Below are 26,006 nucleotides of genomic sequence, written 5' to 3' on the forward strand. Positions count from 1 at the left end.
AACACAACACCTATTGTTAGTCACTAACAGTCCCCATTAATAACGATCTGACAAAGAGGGTGAATAGTTATCAACTCCTTTGTCTAAACAACTGCTCTTCTCTCTCTGTGGGCTCTATCCTATCGTTTACTCCCTATCTCACCCCCCTCCCTATTTACAGCATATAAAGCAACGTTTTCCCAGCTACCATCAGTTCTGAGGAAGGGTCACCAGACCTGAAACGTTAACTCTGAATTTTCCTTCACAGATGCTGCTGAGCTTTTCCAGCAACTTCTGTTTTTAAACCCAAGTACAAGGTTGACAAATGAATGTAATGAAACAAACACAGAGAATCCTGAAGAAACTCGGCAATTTTGACCACAATTGTGGAGAGGGAAAAACAGAATTAATGTTTTGAGTCCAGTGTGATTCTGCGTACCAGAGTCATACCAGAAACTTTAACTCTATGTGTCTCTGTATCAATGCTACCAGACCAGCTGAGTTTCTCCAACATTCTGTGTGTTTGTTTCAGATTTCCAGCATCTGTCTTTATTCAGATGAATATGATGCTCTGCTCTGCTGTCTCTTTGCTTGTCTTTCAGCTATTTCCACCCTGAAACATGTTGCCAGTTTACCATCTAATAATTGTGTCAATCTAATGATAAGCAGAAAGTACTCCTGACTGTAGCTACAGCAGCAAGGGAGGTGGGGGGCCAGTTAGTTCAGTTGGTTGGTCTGTTGTTGAAAATAATGGCAACAGTTTGATTCCAATTTGGTATAAGGTAGGTTTGGGGCCTGCCTCAGAGTGGAAGGTAGTAGCAAAGCACCACTGATAGAAACTACCAAGAAAACAATGCAGGATGAAGCATCAGCTGACAATAATCCAAAGGCCTGCCTTTGGGCAGAGGGCACATGATTAAATAAACGAATGAATGAATTGAAATGGACAGAGTGATAAATCTCTGACAAAATTGAGCACCTAGGACAGCCCTTCTATTAGCAATTTTGGCTTTCCAGCATCCATCACCACTCTGGAGGGCATTTGCCAAAGGCAGCAGTAGGTATTGAATACCCTCAGTAATCCACCAGTCATTTTCACATGCCTCAGGTGGAAACACAACAATGCTGGTTCTGCTAGGAAGCCAAGATTGAAATGAGCCTGAATTGGGTCAACATTCATCCAGATGGCCAGCTGCACAACCTGCCCTGCCATTGATCCAGCAGGATTTCCATAAAGAACTGATTTTATTAAAAATAATGACAAGAAAATGGTGAGAGCATGTATCCAATTTTTTAAACAAACATGCTGGCATTTAGGCCTCTTAGTCTATTATGCAGTATTTTCATTCAAACATATACTTGATCAAAGAATTTTGAGTTTTAAACGTTACATATGATCAAAGTCAATTTTGTACAATTACTGTCATTAATTTTCAGTTAACTGAAGGGCATATTCACAAACTACTGCCACTACATGTGAGAAATGAAAGTAAATATTTAAAAAAGAGGAATCATAATATTGTATGATTCCTATGAAACCAGTGTACTGTGTAAGAAATCAGAATCTCTTACTTAAAAGTTGCAGCTCACTATTCTACAGTGTAGTGCTCCATTGGATAATTTGTAACATATATTACCTGTGGAGTAATTAATCAGCACAGATTTATAATATTTAAAATAATGTAACAGGCTGACATAATGTAACTATATTGCTGTTAGAAAAATCAATGGGGTATCAGAAGCCATTGAAAATGAGCACTTTGTGTGAAATGACACATTTCATGACCATATAATTCGTAACCTCACTGAAATTTCTACTTGGAAATGTGTAAGCAAAGAGCAGTCATGCTTAGTGTGGATCATGATAAATCAGTCAGCAAGGAAAAAAAATATCTTTGAAGACCATATGATTTCGACCTGAACTAGTTCACAGTCAACTCCCCTGGAAGCACAGCTGATGGAGTCTTATCATTTTATTGTGATTGGCTTTTCTATATATTGAATGTTAAGATTAATATGGGAATAGTCTCTTGTTTGTTCTCATTATTTATGTAATGTACACTGAATATAAAATTTCCACAATCAACTGCAGGCCATTTGTTTAATAAACCTACAGTAATTACACCAGTCTTTAAACTGTTAGTGTAGATGTAATTTCAACATAAACAGTGGCATCTACTACAGAGTGAAACAAGGTTGCTCCTTTGTCAAAGATAACAAGGTGTAGAGCTGGATGAACACAGCAGGCCGAGCAGGAAGGCTGACGTTTCGGGCCTAGACCCTTCTTCAGAAATTGTCAATATTCCTCTTCTGTTTCATTTGCTTATTAATTTTATGTTTCCAGATTTGCATTGATTAATGTACAGATGCTTTGACTGGGGACTAGTTGATGCAACAAGTTAAAACATTGCTGTTTCACCCCAAACTGGCACCTAGTCCGGGTCTATGGAGTCACTGTGTTCTCTCCGTGAAGATTGTATAGCCCTGCTTTTCTTGCCCTTTCTCCCACTTCAACTTCACTGTACCCTGCAGCCCCACCATACACTCTACCTGATATTAGACAGCTGGAGCACATCAATCATTCACTCCACTTATGCAGATCAAGATGCATCCGAATTTGAGGGGTCAGGTCATTGCTTTGACACAGCAGGACAAGTCCTATTGGGACCCTGCAGTAGAAATTAAGTGCAAATAAAGAAAGGTTATGCATCTGATGGACTTGGAGGAGATTGAGGGGCCTTTTTGCTCTCACTTGAGTGCAGCAATTACATAGTATATTCATTACACAAACACTGATTCAGACTCACCAGTCTATGCCTTCCTCTGAAGCCTTCTCTTTGTTTTTTTCATCCAACACTGTCACCAAACCCCTCTGTTTGCGTCTCCTTCGTATGCTTAACCAGCTCTCCTTAAATGCATCTAAACTATTCACTTCAACTAATCCCTGTCAATGGGGAAGGGAGGGAGAATCTTCCTGATCCCGCAAGGGTGGATTAAAGGCAGGAACAAAGTCTGAGGTTAGGGTTTCATGCTGCTGCTTCAAACCAAATGTACCAAAGCTGGATGAATGGCAGAAAGAGCAATTGATGCAATAGCAATGGTAACCATAAGCCATGCATAATGGAAGGTACAGTGAAGACTCCACTGTGATTTTCAGTGTCAGAGCAGACTCCTGTTGAATTACAGTTCTGTGAAGGCAATTTCCAAGCAGTGGCCTGAGGGATAGATCAGAATAGAGGCCACCAAACCCCAGCGATGTTACCACTGAGGGTAACATCCACACTTGAGACTAAAATCTTCCAAAAGGGTTTCTCTTCCACTGCGATGGCCCTAGTGAATTCAGGCTTCGATATCTATGAAGGAGCATCCATTCTGAAGCATCCACATTGTCTCAACTAAATGCTCGCCATTGCCTTGAAACTGCTGGCCACCTGTAACTATCAGCCCTCTGATTGGGTCTACAACCTCAGGAGCCCGGCACTCACTCTGAATGGGAACAATAGACACAAAGGAAGCTAATTTGAAAGATGCCTTACAAAGGTTTGGGCCAAATGTTTTGAACTGCAGGCCCATACACAGCTAAGATTCAGAAATAGTCCTAGTGGTTGAAATCAATTTACCAGAAGACTCTTCCCAGACCTTGAGTGACATGGGCATTGGTGAGAAAGTTGGGAAAATTAGGTAAGTTTGGCAGTAAGTGGTAATGAAGATGACACTACCAAGTGGCAAACGGCAAGATAAGAATGTCGCTAGTCAATGACAACAGGCCTATTTGCATCTATATGCGTTCTTTAATACAGTTCCCATCCAACCAGATAGGAAGTAAACAGCGACAATTCTAGACATGAAAGGAAGAGCACGTACCTGGCGCCTCCTGTTTGTCATCTGTTCCTCCGGTCCCCTATCCTGGACTGTGGTCACCAACATCCCACAGCACAATTGATGGGCAGAGACTGCATGCACTCCAATCCCCATCAGACAGATACCAGCCTTGCTGCACATCTCCAATCTACTTGCTCGATTGTTCTGCACCTCAGTGCCACATTGTGGAGTGCATGGCACTTTTCATTGGAATGGCATTGTTTGGATATTTTGAGCACAGGGACAGGCACCCATCTCATGAATTGGTCTAGTATGTCTCAAGACTCCTCACTTGCTCACTTAGCACTCATTTACTTTGCATCTGCTTGGCTACACATAGCATTCATCCCTTGCCTTGAGTTGGGGTGGGCAGGGTGAGGACCAGATTCAATAAACACATATTTCTTACAGTGTCCTACTATATTTGTACAACATGGCTTGTGCTGTACTCATCAGAATAATGTCCTCTGTCAAATGTCCATGTGGAGGCAATCCATGGCCCTCCTTGTTAAAGTGCCCCATGTCCTACGATAGGAAGGTGTATGCTAAACCGTCAGGGGCCTGATACCTTACAAGGATAGTCACTGGGAGACGTGACCATGGCTGATGATTGAGGCCAATCGTCCATACAGTGTTTTCTGTTCAAGTCAGGGCCACTGTGGAGCAGCTGACACTTGGATCAGTCTAGCAAAGCCTTGCAACATACTATGGACAGTGTGTGCCGCATTATCCAAGCATGTTGTGTTCTGCATCTCTGGAACTGGCTATGAGAGGATGTGATAGACTCAGAAGAGCAGTCTTCAAAGGAGGAAGATGAGTACATTGAGCAGAAGGAACATTACCTACAGTATTGTATAGCATTGCAGTGTCAAGCGCAACAATCCAGACAGGGCCCATTTGACATCTAGTTCCAATAGCTGAAAGTTGGAACCAGCAATCATTCATTGACTGTAAATCTATTGGAATTCGAAGGGTAAGCAGTCCCTGTCTATTCCCAGGGGAGGTGCAGCTTCTGTTTGTTTGTGTTTGTCGTTCACTTTTGCTGTTGCTGACTGGAAGTGAATGTTTTTTCCAAACATTTAATGGCTTTTCTGCATGTGATGGTGCCCCATTGAACAATGAAATGATGTTGGGTTACACTAATATCAGGTTACAGTGGGAATTGGGAAAGAGTAGCACTCTTTCATCCAGCGTTCTAAGATGGGATGAGGCTAAGGGATGAGTAAACTCTACCTTGTTTCTCAAATAAGAATAGGTTGACAAAAATGCACTTGTATTTACAATGAAGAGTCAGCCATACCACCTATGTGTTCTGAGAAGCATTTGTTTTTAGTTCCCTTCCCACTATGTGCACAGTGAAGAGCCAGGTGTATGGTGTATGGCTAGGCTTTAAATATGGCACCAACACCAGGGATCCTGGGAGGTCCCAGCCTTGTTAAGTACTTCTGCCTGTGGCAAGAGGGGAGAGGAGAACAAGCAAGGCATCTTAGGACCATGGTGCACAACTAAGTGACCCCATACTCCAATCTTGTTATGTTCACCTAATTCATTTTCCTTGTGTATACTGAAGCAAAATGACTACAGTTGATGTCCATTATGATGTAGTTCAATATACCACAAACTTCCATATACTACAGAGGTCCCATGGCTCTCAAAAAAATGTAAATCTTACTTTAGATCCTCAGTTTGTTTATGAAGAATATGCAAGTATGAGTTTTCTTATTAACACAATCCAGCTATTATGCAGTTTCACTTTTCAACCCTAAATTCACATCATGACAGTCTTCACTATATTTCAGATATCTGCCATTTCACGACTACTGCATTTTTTAAAATATCCTGGCCATCCTTTAGTTGGCTATTCCCATTCCAAGTTTCTTTTATTTATGCACCTGTAAAATATTTTACATTTTAATGCTCCTTGATGATTTAATTTCATTGTTCTGTCCTGCCTTCCATTTTTTTCAGTTCTCTCCCAGTCTCTCTGTATTTTTTTCTTGTCATATTCATGCCTCTGCTATATATGCATTTGAGTATATCCCTTTCTTTTGTTCTGATCCCAGCTGATGGTGGCAAGTCAGATCTCACAGTGAAATCTGATTTTATAGATCATAGGTTTCATTTTTGCAGGTTATTTATCTTGGTGGTCAGTCACTGAATATATTCACATGAGGCTGCAGTTCTTTTAACAAAAGAGCACAAGTTTACCATACAAAAGGTCAAAATTTTTGAGATCATGTATAGAACCATAGAGATCTACAGCATAGTAAAAGGCCCTTCAAGTCTGCGCCAGTCAAAAACAACCACCTAATTATTCTAATCCCATTTTCCAGTACTCAGCCCAGAGCCTTGTATGCCTTGGTAATCTTAACATAAAGTAAAAATACTCTTTCCAGTTATCAAGGTGGAAAATTAAATATCTTATTTATATGAGGTTATGAACAAAAAGATGTCTCAAAGAACACAACAAAGTTTTCTGAGGAAGGGTCACCAGACCCGAATCATTAATTGTTTTTTCCTACTCAGATGCTGCCAGACCTGCTGAGCTTTTCTAGCAACTTTGTTTTTGTTCCTGATTCACAGCATCTGCAGTTCTTTCGGTTTTTAACAACTTTGTATTTGTTATCAAGACAAAACTTATTCAATAAAGATGCAATAATTGGTTAACATGGGCAGTCAGTAATATAGAAGATTAAGTGATTAGCCCTCTAAATATCCTCTTAATACATACACACACACACTAACACAGACACAAACTCTTTAGGAAAAAAAAGGAAAAAATAGAGTTCTTTGCACAGATTGGCTTCCTGATAAAGACATTGATAACTGGGTTATTCTTAAAAGCAAAATTATAAAGCATAGGATATTCTGGTGTCTGTTGTTCTAATACTCTTGCATATGTTGTCAAATCACAAATCATACACAGTTAACTCTGAAGTCTTGCAGACACAGCTTGCTTGGGAAATACAATCTTGTGATGTTCCTTCAATCACTCTTTCAAAAGAACAAATATGGGTCTGAATGCAACAAGAGGGTTTTCTTTTCAGAAATTGAGATCAGCTGGGCAACTTGTTCTTAGCAGGCTTTCCTCCAAGTCAGCTCATTCTTAGAGACTTTATTCCAACTGATCCAGATAAAACAAGCTCCTCTCTTTTCCCGGACACAGTTCAAAATAGTCACAGAGGGGATTTACAGCAAATCAAGCTGTTATCACCAGTCACATGATTTACAGGAAATCTTGTTTTGTAAATCTCCAATGTATGCAGTGAGCTTTCAATCTTTTGAAAAAAGACACCTGCCAGGTATTTCCACAAAGACATTAGATTAATCAATTTTCCACAATCATTCAACACTTAAGTCCTTCAAGCAATGTTAAATAATAAATTGTCTTTGTATCATCGTTTGCCAAAATTAATTGCTGAAATTCTGATTTCCACATCAACTTGTCTGCACTCTGCTATCCTGGCTTTTGTCATTTTTGCAGCCTTGTTAATTATTATTCTAAACGTGTCATGTTATGGCCACTATCACCTCAATGTCCCTCTACCTTTAATTTCTATGAATTAGTTCTGGTTCATTTCCCATTAACAGATCAGTCCCTTCTTGGTTTCCTTCCACACTGGGTTATAAAGAAGCCCCATAAACATTGTCCAACTCCATTCCCTTATTGCCTTCACTTAGCTTTCTTCACCAATTCATTTCAGGGTAATTGAAGCCCCCCTATTGATGATTATTCTGTGTCTAATGCTGGCGATGTGCTGTTGGTTGGGAGTTGCCACACATGTCTTCATTGGACCTCTGGAATGAACAAGAGCCAGAGAAATTAAGGGCCATGGTCACCTTCATTGGCACTAACCTCAGGTAACCAGCACAGCTCGGCTCTCCGTCTCATGGTCTCAAGACCTTTAACAGCCTCTCAGGAGAAGCATGGCCCCTGGAAACGATGCAATCCTGATATCGGGAGGGAATTCATGTTGTGTCAATATACCTTCTCTACAGGGCATCATCTTGCCTGAGCTGAGCACAAGGATAATTCACCTTTCCATTCAACATGGGAAATTATAACCCTGCACAATGGGATGCGTGGGATGTTAAAACACATGCCAACTTTAATACATGTCAAACATGCTCACTTCCAGTTTTAACAGCAGTGGAACGTTGAGATGGGAAACTAGCTTGCTCCCTGAAGACAGGTCAGCAATGTAAATCTTATAATGAAGCTTTGTGTGTCATTTTTAAGTATCATATATATTTGAACAGCCCTGTTTTACAAAATCATGAGAAACCCAAAATGGCGGAGTGGGGAGTTTGGGCTAGCCAGGACACCTAACCCAGGCCATAATAGCTTTTCCACTTGTATGCCTGCTTTGCTAACCTGCCATGATCAGAAACCCCCAGCTTTTCCAACCCCCCTTCAACCCCCTAACCCAATTCTTCCAATTTGTGGCCCTTCAGTAGCCCACTAAACATCAAATCTTCTAATCTGCAGAAAGACACTGACGAACAATTATTTCCTATTTTGGAACTGATCTTCCTTCAGCCTCCAATTTCCCACTAGCTGCAGCCCAGCCTTTTCAGTCCCTCTCTCCCTCCTGTTTGTTACCCAGGTGCAGCCTGGCACTGAAGACCAAGCTGCCTGTCAATCTAACAGCCCAGAAATGGAGATTAAAAATGCTAATCAGGACCTGCTGATAACTTCAGCAGGAACAGGCGGATACCAATTCTTCCAGGTTTCCCGAGCTTGAAAGCAGTGCCGCTTCTCTCTCCCTACTCCACCTGATTCTATCTCCGTTTCTGATGTTTCTATGGTACTAAAATCTTGCTTTTTTGCAGTGTTCAGTGACATTCTAGTCGATAGCCAACAATCGGTATCTAAGGAAGTGGATCGTGCAGAATAATCTGAAAGTGGTGACAAACTCTGCTTTCTTTCATTTCACCAATGGCACAAAAATGTTAAAGAACATGCACATGTCATGCAAATGTGAACATTGAGATCAGATATTTAGCATTGCTGCCTGCTATTCATTTGTGAATACAAAAATGCAATTAGTAACAGCTGGCTAGGTTTAGCAATCTTATTGTAATTTTTGTAACGTTTTCTGTACTTATGATGTCACATTTTATTTCAAGAACCACACTTATCATTTCAGGGACGAGTGAGATACTAACCAAAAATAATTTTCAACATTTTTAAGAAGTTTGATTGTTTTCTGTTCCCTCTTACTTTGCTACTTGTTTGCAGCTGCCCATTTTTCATCCACACATATTGAATTCCATTACTTGTTACTTTTTGCTGCCAATTACTGATGGAATGTTGGCCATCTTATACCGATGTGACTTGTTATTGTTTTATGGGTGCATCGTTTGAATCAGTTTGGTGCAAGCATGAAGGGACGCTAGAGTGGGGTGGTAGAAGGATGAGATGCAGCAGGATGGAGAATGGAAAGTTAATGGACAACCACATGCTTTCGAAGGCAGAGAAGTGTAAATTTATTGTGATGTTTCATAGGGGAGCAAAGACCTAGAACAATCTTCAGGTCAAACAGGGTTGGAGGATAGGCTGAAGAAGAGACTGCAAAAAGGAATGGATAGGAAGAGACTGGGAAAAACATATCCATGATAAGCCTGGAATGAATGAGTTACTTCTGGCTGTGTATCCAGCATTTTTAAAAGAATGAAAAGGCAAGATGAAATAATAAACAAACGTATAAAAATAATTTGCAATTAAATATGATCATGATTGTGCAATTTGGAATTGTGCCTTCCAAAATATTCTGCAAATAAATTAATTGGTTATATTTGATTTAAATTAGTAGCCCTGTTGATATGTTTATTAATTGTCTTAAAATCGTTCATTAATTATCCTAAAACAGACTCTAGTCCAGGTAACAGAACAGAACATCTGCTCTGTAAATGTAAGGCATAATAATGCTGAAGTTAGAAATAAAATGCTGGAAATATTCAGCGGTCAAGGAACATATCTGAATTGTTAACTCTGTTCTGCTAAGGTTCATTTTGAAAGTCCAACATAGTGTGTTCTACCAATTGAGCACAAATGTCTGTGTGACTGATTTGCACAAGCTTATTGAATTTTAAAATTGTGTTTTTCATGTAAAAATCCCTTTCAGTAGTGGTACGGTGGTCCAGTGGTTAGCACTGCTGCCTCACAGCGCCAGGGACCCAGGTTTGATTTCACTCTTGGGTGACTGTCTGAGTGGAGTTTGCATATTCTCCCAGTTTCTGCATGGGTTTCCTCCCACAGTCCAAAGATGTGCAGTGAGGTGGATTGGCCATGCTAAATTGCCCAAAGTATCCACGGATATATAGGTTAGGTGGATTAGCCATCGGAAATGCAAGGTTACAGGGATAGGGTAGGGTGGTGTGGGTCTGGGTGGGATGCTGTTTGGAGGGTCGGAGTGGACTGGATGGGCTGAATGGCCTGCTTCCACACTGTAGGGATTCAATGATTCTATGTAGTATTCACTCAGGCATATGGATACAATATTACTCAGCTGATCAGCGTCTAATGAGTTTTCTTTCCTTCCAGGCAGTTGATCATAAAAATTCACTTCTTCATTAACACATTCAATGACCCATTCACTAAATTATTTCTCTGTTACAGACAGGAGTTCAAACCCGTCTGATAATTAAACTGAAACACAAGCCCCCAGTCTGTTACTGTGGGAGTAGAGGTTCCCTTCTAATAATTAAATCTGAAACACCCAGAAAAGCTCACCTTCCTTTATAGTTTGTTAAAAAGAGTGGTTAAATGAAAGAAAATCCCTGATATTCACTTTATAAGTAACAATTTATTTATTTAACCCTAACAGTGAACAAATTAACAAAATTACTAACAAACCAAACTATTTCCCTTTAATTACTAACTATTCCCTAACTGAACTAAATTCTACTGGTATGCTGTTCCAATAAACTTAAGTCCCACTTATATTAACCCAAGTAATAAGAAAATAAATTAAAACTTCATGTCACAGAGCCTACACACTTTTCTTCTGCTGTTCTCAAGTCATAAACGCCTTTCTTCCGCTGTTCCGGCTGTCAGGGATGTTTTCTCTGTGAAGTCTTCTGTGAGGACTTTTAGCTAGATGTGCTATGGTACCTTTTTAAAATCGATAGATGGTGCTTTCTTAGTGAATTTAGCAATTTCTTGAGAGAGCTAGATGCTTATTTCTCAGATGGCAGTTAGCTCTCACACTGATTTTCAAAAACCCTCTCCTTGTATACCTTGGATGACATATCAATTTTCTTATAATAGCATCGGTCCAAGATTGTCAAAACCATCAGATTTAAATTCAATTGGCTTTTAATCGCTAAGTGCTTGGTTTAAATTAATTGGCTGATTCCAGCTAGTTGCCAAAACATCAAAACAAGTCTAAGGTTTCCAATCACACAGCCAGTTGATACATGTTTCAGTTTTAGTACTGGCTGTACGTCTTCAGCTACATACAGACACATTTTTTTCTATTTAAATCTCTAAGCTTAGAAAAGCACTTTACCTCTTAAAAAGGAACCACGCACTCTTCTCCCATTTTTTCTACAAACAGATTCTAGCTTCCTGCCTTCCAATTCATGATTACTCTACACAACTTCGTAACATCTCTTCAGTTAATGAGAGGTCAAAGCTTTGAAACTAATTCTTACCAATGGTGTGGCAAGCTTCCTCATGATTACACAAACAAGCCTGGAACTGAATGCTTTCTTAAAAAAAAAATGTCACAGCAAAAAAGTTACGTTCAACGCCAGATGGGAAAGAGATGCTCCTAGAAACATGAGTAATTCTTTCTTGCCTTTCTTTTCTAGATCTTTCAGTTGACAGCATGCAACAAGCTCTCCACCAGTCTGTCTTCATGTCAGCCATGTCTGCTCACCCAGTTCGTGATCTCCCATTTTGCTGGGAGCAGCATTGCAAACTTCTGCCTGGAGTGGTGAATTTCCGAGCTAGCAAGGTGTCCCAGTGGAGCATTGATGAGGTACAGAACTTCAGGTTGCGAAGGAAAGTGCTGGAAAGATCATGACTTATTTCCTCACTATCAACAAAAATATACGAACATAAGAAAACGGAGCAGAAGTAGACCATTTGGCCTCTTGAACCTGCACAACCATTCAATAATATCATGGCTTGTCTGTTTGTGGTTTGAATTCTAGATTCCCATCTGTCCCAATAATCTTTGATTCCCCTGCTTAACAAGAATCAATCTACGTCTGCTTTAAAAATATTTAATGGCTCCACCTCTAAGGCAGTGAGTTCCAAAATTGCACAGCCCTCCGAGAGAAAAGATTTCTCCTCCTCTCAGTCCTGAAAGGGTGACCCCTAACTTTTAAACAATGCCTCCAGTTTTGAACTGACCCCAAAGGGTAACCTCCTTTCTACATCCATTTTGTGAAGACCATTTCAGACTCTTGTACACTTCAATCAAGTCACCCCTCACTTTCCAAACTCCATGAAAGAAGAGCCCAGCTTGTTCAATTTATCCTCATAAGGCAACTCACTTTTTCCAAGTATCAATCCAGTAAACGTCCTCTGAACCACCTCCACTGCATTTACATCGTTCCCTAAATAAAGACGCCAAAAATCCTCACGGATTTGAGATGTGGTCACTCCAATGCTCTGTATAACTAAAGCATATTGGACTCAAAATGTTAGGAAAATAGAAACAGGAGTAGGACAGTCAGCATCTCAAGCCTGCTCTGCCATTCAATGAGATCACGCTGATCTGTGAGCTAACTCCATGTGCCTGCCTTAGGCCTATATCCCTTGATACCCTTGCTTAATAAAAAATTGTCTGTCTCAGATTTAAATTTAACAGTTGAATTAGCACGACTGCCATTTGAGAGAGTGAAAGTTCCAAACTTCCACTACTCTCTGCATGCAGAAGTGCTTTTGAACTTCTCTTTTGAATGGCCTAATCCTAATTCTTTGACTACGTCACTAGTTCTAGAATCTTCAGCCAGTGGAAATAATTTACCTTTATCTATCTTGTCTTTCCCTGTTAATATCTTGAAGACTTCGATCACCCCTTAACCTTTTAACCTCTAAAGAATAAAGGCTAATTTGTCTAATCCCTCCTCATAACTTAACTCCTGAAGTCCAGGTATCATCCTTGTACCTCTTTGTTGAACTTGCTCCAGGGCCAAAACATCCTTCCTAAACTGTGATGCCCAGATCTTCTCACAGTACTCTAAACGGGGTCTAACTATGGTTTTGTATAACTGGAGCATTACTTCTGTATTCATATACTCCAGCCCTTCAGATATGAAGGCTGGCATTCCATTAGCGTTTGTGATTATTTTCTGCACCTATTTACTCTTCGTGGCATTTTAAACAGCTATTCACCTGAAACTCCAAATCTTGTTGGTCATGCACTGTATTTAACTCTATGCCTTCTTAAAAAAAGACCCTGATCTAATATTTTTCAGTCTGAAATGGATAGCCTCACACTTCCTTGTATTAAAATCCATCTGCCATAGCCTTGCCCATTCACCTAATCAATAAATATCCTGTTTCTCTCTCCACAGATTCTACTAGACCTACTGAGTTTCTGCAGCACTTTCTGTTTTTATTTCGGATCTCCAGCATTTGTGGTACTTGCCTTTTATCCCACTCACCATCTTGTTTGTAACATGCTGTACCCACGCATTAACATTTTGCGGTTCATTCACTAGAACACCTAAATCCACTGCTTTTGTCATTCTTCCTGCCACATGAACAACTTCACATTTTCTTGCATTAAATGCTGTCTGCCAGATTTTTGCCACACACGCAACCTAGCCTGCAACCTCCTTATGCCTTATTCACAACATACTTTCTGACTTCATTTGAAGTTGACCAGAATTGAGCTGTCATGCCTTCATTGCCCTTATCTAAGTCATTGATATAAATTGTTAAAAGCTGCAATGCCAGTACAGAGTCCTACAGGAGACCACTCATTAGATTTTGCCAATCAGACTAAGACTCATTTCTTCACATTGTCTGTTTTCTGCAGGCCAGACAATCTTCTGTACATGCTGCTTTGATAGCCCTTATACAATGTGTTTTTATTTTCTGCATTAACTTTTGATGTGTTGCTTTATCAAATCCCTTGTGGAAGTCCAAGTACAGTACATTTACAGTCTGCCTTTTATCCATTATTTATTACTCCTTCAAAGAAATGCACTAAATTGGTCAAACACGATTTTCCTTTAAAAAAAACCATGCCGACTCTTCCCAATTGAGTTTTTCTAAGTATGTGGATGTAGTCTCTTTAATAATCAATTGAAATACCTTCTCCATGACAGACATCAAGCTCACTAGTTCCCGTTTTTAGCCTCACCATAGTACGACAGAAAGCATCAGGAGTTCTGTATTCATAGCAGCAGCTACAAGCATTTTCAAATCATTTAGGCTGAAAAAAGAACTACACACTGCTATAAGAAAAGTGTAACTGGGGATCCAATATATGTTATTTTAGTCACTTCCTGACATTGTGCATTGCTAATGAACAGGAGTGAAAATTGAGGTTACACAGCAGAGCAAGCCGAATAAGGCCAACATGTTGTCACTTTATCCTACTTATATGTTTCTAGCAGGAGCTGTAGCTGCTAAGATTCATATCCATCTGAAAATTAGATCACGAATAACAGCAGCATTATCTGAGTGAGGCTACAATTTCAATTTTTAAACTGGTATTAGCCGTTCCCATTTCTAAATGTGGATTGGGCAATAACCAGACATGGCAGGGCTTATATATATGACCTTGCTTGTATTTTGTCTCTTAACTAATCATTATAAGATTCACCTTTGTCCCACTTACATTTATCCGGCAAGTTTTGGAGTGGTAACACTAACACTTTAAGTTTCATGGCTAAGTCCCATAAGAATGCTGTAATGTCCTAGAATGGGCAGGTAAGGTTGGGTGCCAGTGCACCAAGCTTTGCTAATTATTGCTGCATTGGTCATTCAGCTTGGAGTCCTATTAAATAAAAATGAAGCTGGAATTCGACTGGCATATATGACCAGAAGAAATCGGAACAGGAGTTGCCCATTCGTCCCTCGAGCCACAAAAGTGATGGATTTTACATTAGGATTCTTCAATGTTGGGAAAAAAAGGAAAAGTTAAATCAGAAGATAGTGATCATGTAATACCAAGTTGAATTTCAATAGCCTGAAAATTGTTTCAGGAGGCAAAAGACTGCAGTAGATAAGTTATTTCACAGAATAAGTTAGATAGCAGTTAGTTTGATTGAACCATTAAATAGAAGAAGGGAGGAGGAGCAAGCAACAGGATAGATAATATGTAAAAATGCCATTTTTGTAACTTAAAAAATCTGTGCAGGAGTTACTTGATCAAGACACAAGGCAGCGTACAGGGTACTGACTGAGAGGCGAGTGTTAGGAATAAGAAGAAACTGGAAGCACTTTGATCAGAGTGCCAGTTCCATGCCCCCTTTCATCATTAGTCCTCTCACAACCCAGCCACACTTTCTTCCTAGCAATGGCTAACGTATCATCATTAGAAGTAGAGACATTGTTGTGCTTTCTTGATCATCGCATGCATGTGGTTGGACCAGGACAGATTGTTGGTAATCATCACTCCCAAGAACTTGATGCTCTCGACCATTTCCACCTCAGTACCATTGATACAGACGGGGGTGTACCCTTCACTCCGCTTCCTGAAGTCAATGACCGGCTCCTTCATTTTGCTGACGTTGATGGAGAGATTGTTGTCTTTACAGTATGCTGCTAAGCTCTCAATTTCTTTCCTGTATTCTGTCTCATCGTTGTTTGAGATCCAACCTATGACAGTGGTGTCATCAGCAAATTTGTAAATGGAAATTCTGATGAAGGGTCACTTGACCCAAAACGTTAACTCTGATTTGTGTCCGCAGATGCTGCCAGACCTGCTGAACCTTTCCAGCAATTTCTGTTTTTGCTTTTGATGTATACGTCTACATTTCTCTTGGTTTTTAACTTATAAATGGAGTTGGACCAGAATTTAGCCACATAATCTTGAGTGTATAAGAAGTACTGTAGGGGGCTGAGTATGTAGCCTTGCAGGGCACCAGTGTTGAGGATTATCGTGGAGGAGATGTTGGGTTGAAGTATAATAAAAATGTCGAAAAGACCAGTCTAAATGTATTATATCCAAATACATAGAACATTTGCAATAGAGTAGATGGATTAACAGTATAAATAGTTGTAAACATGCATGATTGCAACTACAGAGGCATGGCTGTGGGATGATCAGCTGTAGAAACTGAATATCCAAAGGTATTCAGTTATTAGGAAGGATAGGAAAAATTAGGAAGTGGGAGTGGAGGTCATGCCCCTGTCTGTATCAGTGAGGTGAAGACGGTCAAGAGCATCAAGTTCTTGGGAGTGATGATCACCAAGAAAGTGGTGGGGTGACCATGTCCAATGGTGAGAAAGGACATTGGGACAGGAAATCTAGATGTGGAATTAGACTGGTTGGAGCTAAGAAGCATCAAGGGATGGTAACCATTACTGGAAGTTGCTATAGGCCTTCAAGAAGTAATGGTGAGGTAGAGGATGCCATTAACAATCTTGTGAGAGATCCTTTAGGATAAATATGACCATAACATGATAGAATTGTTCATGAGGATAGAAAGTTATGAGGTCCAATACAAACCTAAGATCCTAAATCCAAACAAGAGAAATCACAAAGATATGAGGCATGTTAGCTGTGATAGAATGGTTAACTTCATTAAAAAGCATGACAATGGATAGGAAATGACTTAATATGTATGGAGTGAATGTGTCCATTGCAGCAGTTTGAGATTCCTTTTGGGTGAAAGGGCACAGCATGTAAAGTGGCCCAATCGTAGTTAACGTTAGAACTTAAAGATAGTATTAAATTCAATAAGGAGCATAGAAACACAGAAAATAGGTACAGAAGTAGACCATTGGGCCCTTCGAGCCTGCTGTGCCACTCAATATGATTATGGTTGATCATCCTACTGAGCACCCGGTTCCCACTTCCTCCCCATATCTTTTAATCTGTTTAGCCCTAAGAACTATATCTTCTCGAAAACATTCAATGTTTTGGCTCCAACTACTTTCTGTGGCAGAGAATCCCACAGGCTCAACACTGTCTGGGTGCTAAATAACCTACCCCATATTCTTAGACTGTGACTGTTGGTCCTGGGCTCCCAGGCCATAAGGAGCATCCTTCCTGCATTTTCCTGTCTATTTCTATTAGAATTTTATAGGTTTCTATGAGACCCCCCTCAGTCTTTCAAACTTCAGTGAACATAGTTCTAACCAATCCAAACTCTCTTCAAATTTCAGTCCTGCCAACCTAAGAATCAGTTGGTTAAACTTTCATTCCACTCCCTCCATAGTCAGAACATGCTTCCTCAGATAAGGAGACCAAAACTGAATACAGTACTCTATACTGTGTCTCACCAAGGTCCTCTACAGTTGTTCCAAGGCATCCTTGTTCCTGTACTCAAATCCTCTTGCAACGAACATACCATCTGCCTTCTTCACCGCCTGATGCGCCTGTATGCTTACTTTCAACAACTGGTGTACAAAGACACCCAGGTCTTATTGCACTGTCTCCTTTCCCAATCACATACCATTCAGATAATAATCTGCTTTTCTGTTTTTGCTACTAAATTGGATAATGTCATATTTATCCACATTATACTTCATCTATCATACATTTGTCCACTCACTCGATTTATCCAAATCAAACTGAAGCACCTCTGCCCGTCTGTCAGTGCCTACAATTGTTGTATAAAAGTCATATGAAGAAAGTAACAAGCCTGCGGACTCAGAACAGTTTAGAACTCAGCATAGAAGGACCAGTGCTGTTGATTAAGAAGAGGAAGAAGAGTATGAGAGCAAACTTATAAAGAACATAAAAGTGGACTGTAAAAGCTTGTAAAAGCATGTGAAAAGAAAATGAGTAATGAAGATAAATGTCGGCCCCTTACTGTCTGAATTGGAATAATTATAATGGAGAGCGAGGAAAATGCAGAGCAATAAAACAGCTACTTTGTTCTATCTCCACAGAAGGAAACACAAATAATCACTTCCCAGAAATGCTGGGGAAACAAGGGTCTATTAGGAAATGAAGGAAGTTAGTTTTAGGAAAATAAACAGTGCTGGTGAAATTAAGGGGTCTGAAAATTGATAAAACAAATAAAACTGTAACAGGGTTGCTAGGACTTGATGCAGGGATGAGGACTCTTCTAACCTAGACCAAGGGGTCACCATAGGTTATTTTGGACTGAGATGGGAAGAAATTTCTTCATTGAAAGCGTTGTGAATTCTCTACTGTAGATGTGAAGTCATAGAAATCAATTTATTTCATAAATATATTTAAGAACCTAAAGGTGTCAGGTTGTTTGGATAGAGGGTGGGAGTATGGCATTGAGATAGAGGTTCAGCTGTGATCATATTGAAAGACGGAGCAGGCTTAATGGACCAAATGGCCTACTCCTGCTCCTATTTTCTATGGTCCTGTGGCATGACGACCCTGTGGGAGATAAAATACATAAATACCCACTCTGATGACAAGGAAGTTTGAAACCCTCATCATGGACATGCATGGTCGTATTTCAGTGACTTGTTAAAATTCACAAGATGTGGGTGTCACAAGTGATTCTAGAATGCTGTGTTACTCTCTGATATGTAATTTTGACATTAAGCCACCCCATCTCAGAGCAAGCACCCTGTGACTCCACTGATTTCTAGCACCCTTACCCTTGCACTCAGTATCTGTGGTATGGTTGAAGCACACCTGCAGTTCTGTATCTCTCCCTAGTGTTCTGTGGTTTCCTTTTCTGCAAGGGAAGAAGTAAGAGACTTAACAAGTGAGAGTAATTTGCTACGGTGAACACCCGGGTGGAAAGCATTTATTGGGGTGATTATGGGACACTGTCATAATTTTGCATAAAGATGAAAGTGAGAATCTGTAGTGGATAAAGTTTTAAGTCCAGAGACACTCAGTGATGGACATACCTATAAGATAAATTGGTCGGAGGAATAATACAGTGGAGTAGGATTGAGAAGAAAAAGAGTGAGGTAGTTGGGAATGATGCACACATAAAAGAATGGAGAATATACCATCGCTGTTTGGCTTAGGAACAAGGTCCTGCATATTATTCAGGAGTCATACACATGCTTCTATTGTGCCAACTCCAACTTATTGTTGCCTCAGCCTCCTCTTCCCTTCAGCTTTAGGGAACAACAAATCCCTCTGGATTTGCTTAGTCATCAGCAGCACATCTAGGCAGGCATTACCAAAGAGGGGTGCACTCTTTGGCCTGCTACTTTACGAGGCAACACCCCAGTGTCCCTTTCCATGTTGCTTAATTTTGTTTTAAAGTTTCCCCTCTAAATGGTGGAGTTGAAATTACATCATGTTATGTGATACTAATTGCTCAGCAAAACTGGAAATCATGTGTGAATGCACTGGCTGGGTTGTAAGAAAACAAACACTGATAGATATACTGCACTTAATTCTGGTTTCCCAAACAATCCTGACCCCATGCTTCCAGCACATCAATAAATTAAAAATCCAGTTTATGGTGCTCGTTATTTTCTGAAACATTTTGCAATATTAACAAATGAGAAAAACATCGGAGATAGTAAGTTGACATTTTGATAGAGTTATGAGGGATATTTCAATTGCTACATGATACCATTGGCTTATGGCAATTTCTGTAGAAGGTACTGTTGTCAATTTCATTAATGTCACACTGGGAATTTTTGTACAAACATTGTCAGGTTACATTAATATCTTAGTAGTTATACCAGAGATAACAGACTAAGACTCGATCACACTGAGTTATAGGCCAATTATCTCTACTGTTTCAAAAAAAAACTACTCAGTGTATATAATACTCCATGGGTGACAAATCCATAATATTATGAGGAAAAGAACGCTTGCTTTTTCATCACATTAGAAAGATGGAAAAAAGATAAGTTTATCAAGTCCCTAGAAGGGCTACTTCGCAGCAAACTAAAATATAGTGACAAAGTGCAAATGACAGCCTTGTTTGAAATTGCATAAGATGTCACATGGGTTAATGTCTTCTTTAAAATAGCAAGCAAAGCAATTAAACCTTGGCAAACTAATACATGCTCTGTGCAAATTCAAGTACAAACTGCAAAGAGATTCTGTAATGTGTTCAAACATGTAGGACCTACATCTTTCCCATATGTACATGCAAGGACCAGGATCGACAGTTAAAGCAGACATGTCACTGAATATATCACAAGACAGTGGCATCCACTCAAATGCAGCTTTGGCCACTAGAAACTCTATATCAGATTTCTGATGCTACAAGTTATATTCCTGGATATAATTGCAAGTCCCCTTACTTGGATTGCCAGTGCTTGCTCATTCTTCACCTGACACAGGCAAATGATGCCTGAATTCCTGGTGGATATGCTGCTGTCTGTCACATGCTGAGCCACAACATAGTACGTGGTAATAGAGCAGGAAAGTAATGGTACATATTGAAATGGAAAATGACTTATAATGAATGCTTCATCCCCCAGTTGTCCCCAGTGACTTGGGTGGGAATTTTAACATGCAAGAGTACTAGGATTAGGTGTGGGTAAGATGTTACAGTTTGCAAAATGCAAATACTTTTGGAACCCTGCTACAACCCAGCAACTTTGATGTTTAATTCAGGAGGGTTAAGCTGATTGCATGCAATCCCTGTAAACAACACTTCCAGTGGATTTCCTGAGCTTCATGAAACTCATCATTGAAGTCAAACTGACCACACAAAGACAATTAACAGAGTTTATTAAAAGTCATGCAGATACTCTAATAAGGACTGAATGCTCATAGCTGCTTTCTTACATACTAATACAAGAGGGTTTGTTCACAGTTCTTTTGCTGGGAGTTTACTTACTACTCTTGTAAGGTCAAGCTAGGCAATGCTTTAGTTATAGAGTCATGGAGCTGTACAGCATTGAAACAGACCCTTCGGTTCAACTAGTCTATGCTAACCAAACATCCTAAAGTAATTTAGTTCCATTTGCCAGCATTTGGCCCATATCCTCTAAATCCTTCCTATTCATATATCTATCCAGATGCCTTTTGAATGTTGTAATTGTACCCGCCTGTACCACCTCCTCTCACAGCTCATTCTATCCACGCTCTACCATCTGTATGAAGAAGTTACCCCTTAGGTCCCTTTTAAATCTTTCCCCTCTCACCTTAAACCTATCGTCTCAAAGTTTGGACTCCCATACCCCGGGGGAAAGACCTTTTCTATTCACCCTATCCATGGCCTTGATGATTATATAAACCTCTATAAGATCACCCCTCAGCCTCTGACTCTCCAGGGAAAATAGCCCCAGTCTATTCAGCCTCTCCCTATAGCTCAAACCCTCCAAACCTGGCATCCTTGTAAATCTTTTCTAAACCCTTTCAAGTTTCACAACATCCTTCCTATAGCAGGGAGACCAGAATTGAACTCAGTTATCCAGAAGTGTCCTAACCAATGTCCTGTACAACCGCAACATGACCTCCCAACGCCTATACTCAATGCACTGTCCAATAAAAGTGCTTGAACAAAAAACTTTCTTCACTAACCATCTACCTGCGACTCTGCTTTCAAGGAACTATAAACCAGCATCCCAAGGTCTCTTTGTACTTGCCTTAGATTGGATCTCAGATGAAAAGCGATATGATTACCACTGGCAGTTACAGTCTATTGTTGACTAAGCCTTCATGGTGGGGGCCACCCATAAAACAGAATTTACGGTCAGAGCCAAGCTTCCTTCCTTGAGGGTAATAAAGTTGCTTCCATTGGTGACAGCAATCTATGGCTTCCTAGACTGCCAGGTGAAAGATGTGTCATTGACCAAGTGTTCAGTATACGTAAGGTATGTTTCACATTCCTGGACAGATCAGAGGTGCCATTCAGCACATACCAACCAGGATATCCAGGAAGGTCACACAGCGATGTACTGTGAGGATTGAAGCTACAGTAGGGACAAGGTGCAGAGCAGACATATTCCAAGGATGAACCTGAGGAACGGGGGATGGTGACAATATCAAGGCTTCTCACACTGCTACCTGGAAGTTTTCAATTAATATTAGTTCATGGATGTGAGGGTCACATTTTCCAATGCTATCTTCGGCTACAATTTTTATATGACTGGTCAAATTAAATTTCTGGTCATTGGTAACACTAGGATGCTGATGCAGGGAATTCAGCAATGTTAGTGCTGTTGAATGTTAAAGAAAGATTATTAGATTCTTTGTTACTGCAGATATTTCTTCACTTGCCACTTGCAAATGTTATTTGCCATTTTCCAGCCATAGTTTGAAAGTTGTCCAGGTGTCACTGCATATGAACATAGATTGCTTTAGTATCTGAGGAATACTCTCATCTTACGTCTGACCTTATGATGGTGGGGGGGAAGTCATTGATGAAATAGCTGATGAGGTTTGGGCCCAGGACACTGTCCTGAGGAATTCCTACAGAGATATCCTGGGATTGAGATCATTACCCAAGCAGACCATCTTCCTTTGTGGTAGGTATTACTCCAAGGAGTGGAGAATTATCTCTGATTCTGATTGACTCCAATTTTGCTGGAACATCCTGATTTTATTCTCAACTCACCTCTTGAATTAAGCTATTTTGTCCATTCTTAGCCTAGGGTGGTAATAAGGCACGGGCCGAGTGACCGAGTAATCAAGCATCAGGGAGTTCCTTATTGCTGTGTAAAATGTTGACAAAATCTTCAATCGCTGATGATTGAGTGTAAATTGATGGGATGATAATTAAAGTGGTGTTGCAGGGAGACAGGATGATGAAGAAGGCATTTGTCATGCTTGCCTTCATTAGTCAGAACATTTGAGTATGCACTGTTGGGACATCAGGTTCCGTCTGCACAGGGCGTTGGTGAGCCCACTTTTAGAATAATGCATATAATTCTGGTCACCTTTCTATAAGAAGGATGTTGTTAAACTTGAGAGGGTGCAGGAAAGATTTACAAGGATGTTGCTGGGACTGGAGGGTTTGAATTAGAGGGAAAGGCTGAATAGCTGGAGCATTTTGTTTTCCTGGAGCATCAGATGCTGAGGGGTGACCTTCTAGTGGTTTACAAAAACATGAGGGGCATGGATAGGGTGAATAGCCAAGGTCTTTTTCCTAGGGTGGGGGAGTCCAAAACTAGAGGTCATGGGTTTAAGGTGAGAGAGGTAAGATGAACAGAGTCATACAGCACGGAAACAGATTCTTCAGTCCAACTCACCGCTCAAACACCTCTCCACCATCATTCACTGGGTGGGGCACCACTCACCTGGTTCCATTCTTGACTATCTAATTGTATCCAGAGTATAACTTCTTTCCCAGTGCTGTTTACTGCGCTTCCCACAGGAATCTAATCTACATTTTGCCCTCAGTGGTATTATCCAAAGGCAGACATTAATTTTCATATGTACTGTAAGTGATGGTGCTCAGCTTTACTTCTCCACTTGTTAAATTATCAGGCTGCTTATCTGGCATCTAGTATCTGATGAATAGCCATTTCCTCCAACTAAATATCAAGAAAATGAAATCTATTTTCAGTACCTATTCCAAATTTCATTTCCTAGCCACCAGCAACATTGCTGTCCCTGGGAACTGATTACATTTCACAATTTTGACATCACAGTTGATCCCAGATAAATATCTGACCTCACACTCATGCCATCAATAAAACCATTCGTTTCCCCCTTCATAACATTACCCAACTTCATCCTGTCTTAGCTCAGCTGCTGGTAAAACTCTCCGTTATGCTTTTATTAACTCTAGACACAACTACTCTAATCCACTCCTGGTTAGTCTTCCATAAACTACTGTATGTAAACTTGAGGTCATCCAAAACTGCTGCCTGTGTTTTAACTCTCAGCAAGTCCAAATCCCCTGTCACCTCTGGGATTTGTTGACCTGTATTACTGGGTCCTGGTCAAAATATGTCTTTATTTTAAAATCCACATTCTTGTTTAGAAATCTCTCCAGGGCACTCTCTTCTATCTCTGTTATCTCCTCAGGTCCAAGAACACTCTTGAAATATCTGCTTTCATCCAATTCTGGGCTTTGGAATATCTGCAGTTTGAATTACTCAATGATTGGTGGTTTTGCCTTCAGTTGCCTTTGCTCCAAGCTCTGGAAGACCGTCCCATGCATCAACACCTGTTGCTCCTTTAAGACACCTACTTGAGCAACCTTGCAGTAATCTGACCCAATATCATCTTCTGTGGCTTATAATGCTTATGCAAAGTGTGTTGGGACATTTCATTACATTAAAGGTACCATATAAATTTAAGTTGTTGCTGTTGTTGATTCAAACATTCACAGCTGAAGGTTAAATCTTGAGTGAACAACCTACTAACATCAAATGCCAAACTGCTATCAGTAAACAACCAGATGCTTTAGTTTTTAAAAACTGAAAAGATTTTTGGACTGGAATTCCTTGGATTCTGCTGATCTGCCATAAAGAAAGTGAGAGACTGGTAGAACATTGCCAGAGAATATTGCAACATGGGGCATGCTCGTTCTTTGCCTTTTACAGAACTTTCTTTCTTGGCTTGAAAATGGCAAAAATTCTAGCTCACCCTTCAAATGAAGTTGACATCAAGGCCTGACTAAAACACTCTGACTTTGTGAAGCAGATCCTATAATTATAGGGAGCTACTGGTATCAGGTAATAAAAGAAGTTACATTTATGTCATTCATATGTGAATTGAAAAGATACAGGCAGAAGTTTCTAGTGTATTATAATAGTTAACATTTTTGAACTAACATGAATCACCCTTGGCAGGTCAGAATTCTAACCTTGCTTTTAAGGAAGGTAAATACCTTTAGTCAGCTTGTGTTATGACCAGACAAGGAGGGATTTAATGGTTTCCCTCTTTACCCACTCCTCATTTGACCACAACAGGTTTTTTGCTAAGGAGTGAGTACAAAAGTCGCACAGCCAAGTTTTCTTGAGCTTTAAATGGATGTTTTTTTTTTAATTGTACTTAATCTGGTCTAAGACAAACAATAAATAAAACTCAAATTTTTTCACACAGATAAAATTGATTCACATTCACTCCTGCCAAAGTGGTTTAAAGATATAGAAGAGCAATTTATTTGCTGTTTTGATAAAATCAGCTGCTGGTGCTGAGTTCTTTTCAAAAACTGGGTGGAACTGCAGTTGGTTCCATTCTTATCTAGTCTGTCAAAGCCAGAGAAGCACTTGCAATGCTTCTATTTCTATTATTCCGTACTATCATCTCAGTTTGTAGAATTTCCCAGCCACCAGCTGGTAGATTGAGAATCAATGGCTCCAGTTAGATAGCAGGAGGGTGCGTTGGGATGGGTCCTTGACACAGCCCTGCCCCAGTGATGCCTTCCCACCTATTGACGACAAGGTGGATTGGCTGACCACAACATGACTGCAGCTATTTTGCATAATTAAAGGCCCAACTAAGGGCCAGTTCTTAGAGCCACCAGCACGTTTCCATCTGTGAGATGTCATTGAGCTAGTGTCCCTGCCTTAAATTTGGATAGCACTAAATGGGGTCAGCAGCATCAGGAGCCTGCCTGCTGTCTTTAATTGAACAGTGAGCAATTAAGTAGGCACTTAGGAGACTGCTACAGTAAAATGACACATTTGGTCCTGCTGATATCAAAGGTGGCCTTGGAACTTACTTTTCTCCCCCAACGTGAGGATCCCAAAGCTCAGCAAAATTCAGCTCAAGATCGCTACAACGCTAAACTTATTTGCCTTTGGCTTTTTCCAGACTGTAGTAGGGGATGTCAGCAACATTAATCAACCTACAGTTGACAACTGCATTAAGAAGGAGGCTGATGCCATGTTCAACACAATGTCTATGAACAACTGGAACTCGAGGGGTAATACAGTACTTGAGTTCATATCTGTTTTAACTGAACGCATTGCCAAGCTGGCTTTCTGGCACCAGGGTGGACATAGGCTGAGAAAAATCGCGAGATCCTGCCCTCCTGAGAGGTATTTGCTGTTGTTCTTTGGTGTCAGCTTTGCCCTTGAACCAGAAGGTTGTTAGTAAGTTCCATTTTAAATGCTTGAGCACAAAATTTAGGGTGATATGCCTGTGAGAAAATACTGCATTGACATAGCTTATATCTTTTGGATGAGGTATTAAATCAAGGCTCTTCCTACCTTC

At 40.2% G+C, this 26,006-nt stretch overlaps 1 protein-coding gene across 1 annotated transcript in view; it reads left to right on the top strand.

Moving 5' to 3' along the window:
- LOC109916719 (lethal(3)malignant brain tumor-like protein 3) overlaps positions 1 to 26,006 on the top strand; it is a 261,219-nt gene that overhangs the window by 228,499 nt on the left and 6,714 nt on the right. Inside the window, exon 21 of the mRNA XM_048595657.1 lies at positions 11,659 to 11,828. Within this exon, the coding sequence (XP_048451614.1) occupies positions 11,659 to 11,828 (170 nt within the window). The remainder of the gene's footprint in view (positions 1 to 11,658; positions 11,829 to 26,006) is intronic.

The sequence above is a fragment of the Rhincodon typus genome, chromosome 4 (assembly GCF_021869965.1).
Source record: "Rhincodon typus isolate 14 chromosome 4, sRhiTyp1.1, whole genome shotgun sequence".
In the NCBI taxonomy this organism is placed as follows: domain Eukaryota; kingdom Metazoa; phylum Chordata; class Chondrichthyes; order Orectolobiformes; family Rhincodontidae; genus Rhincodon; species Rhincodon typus.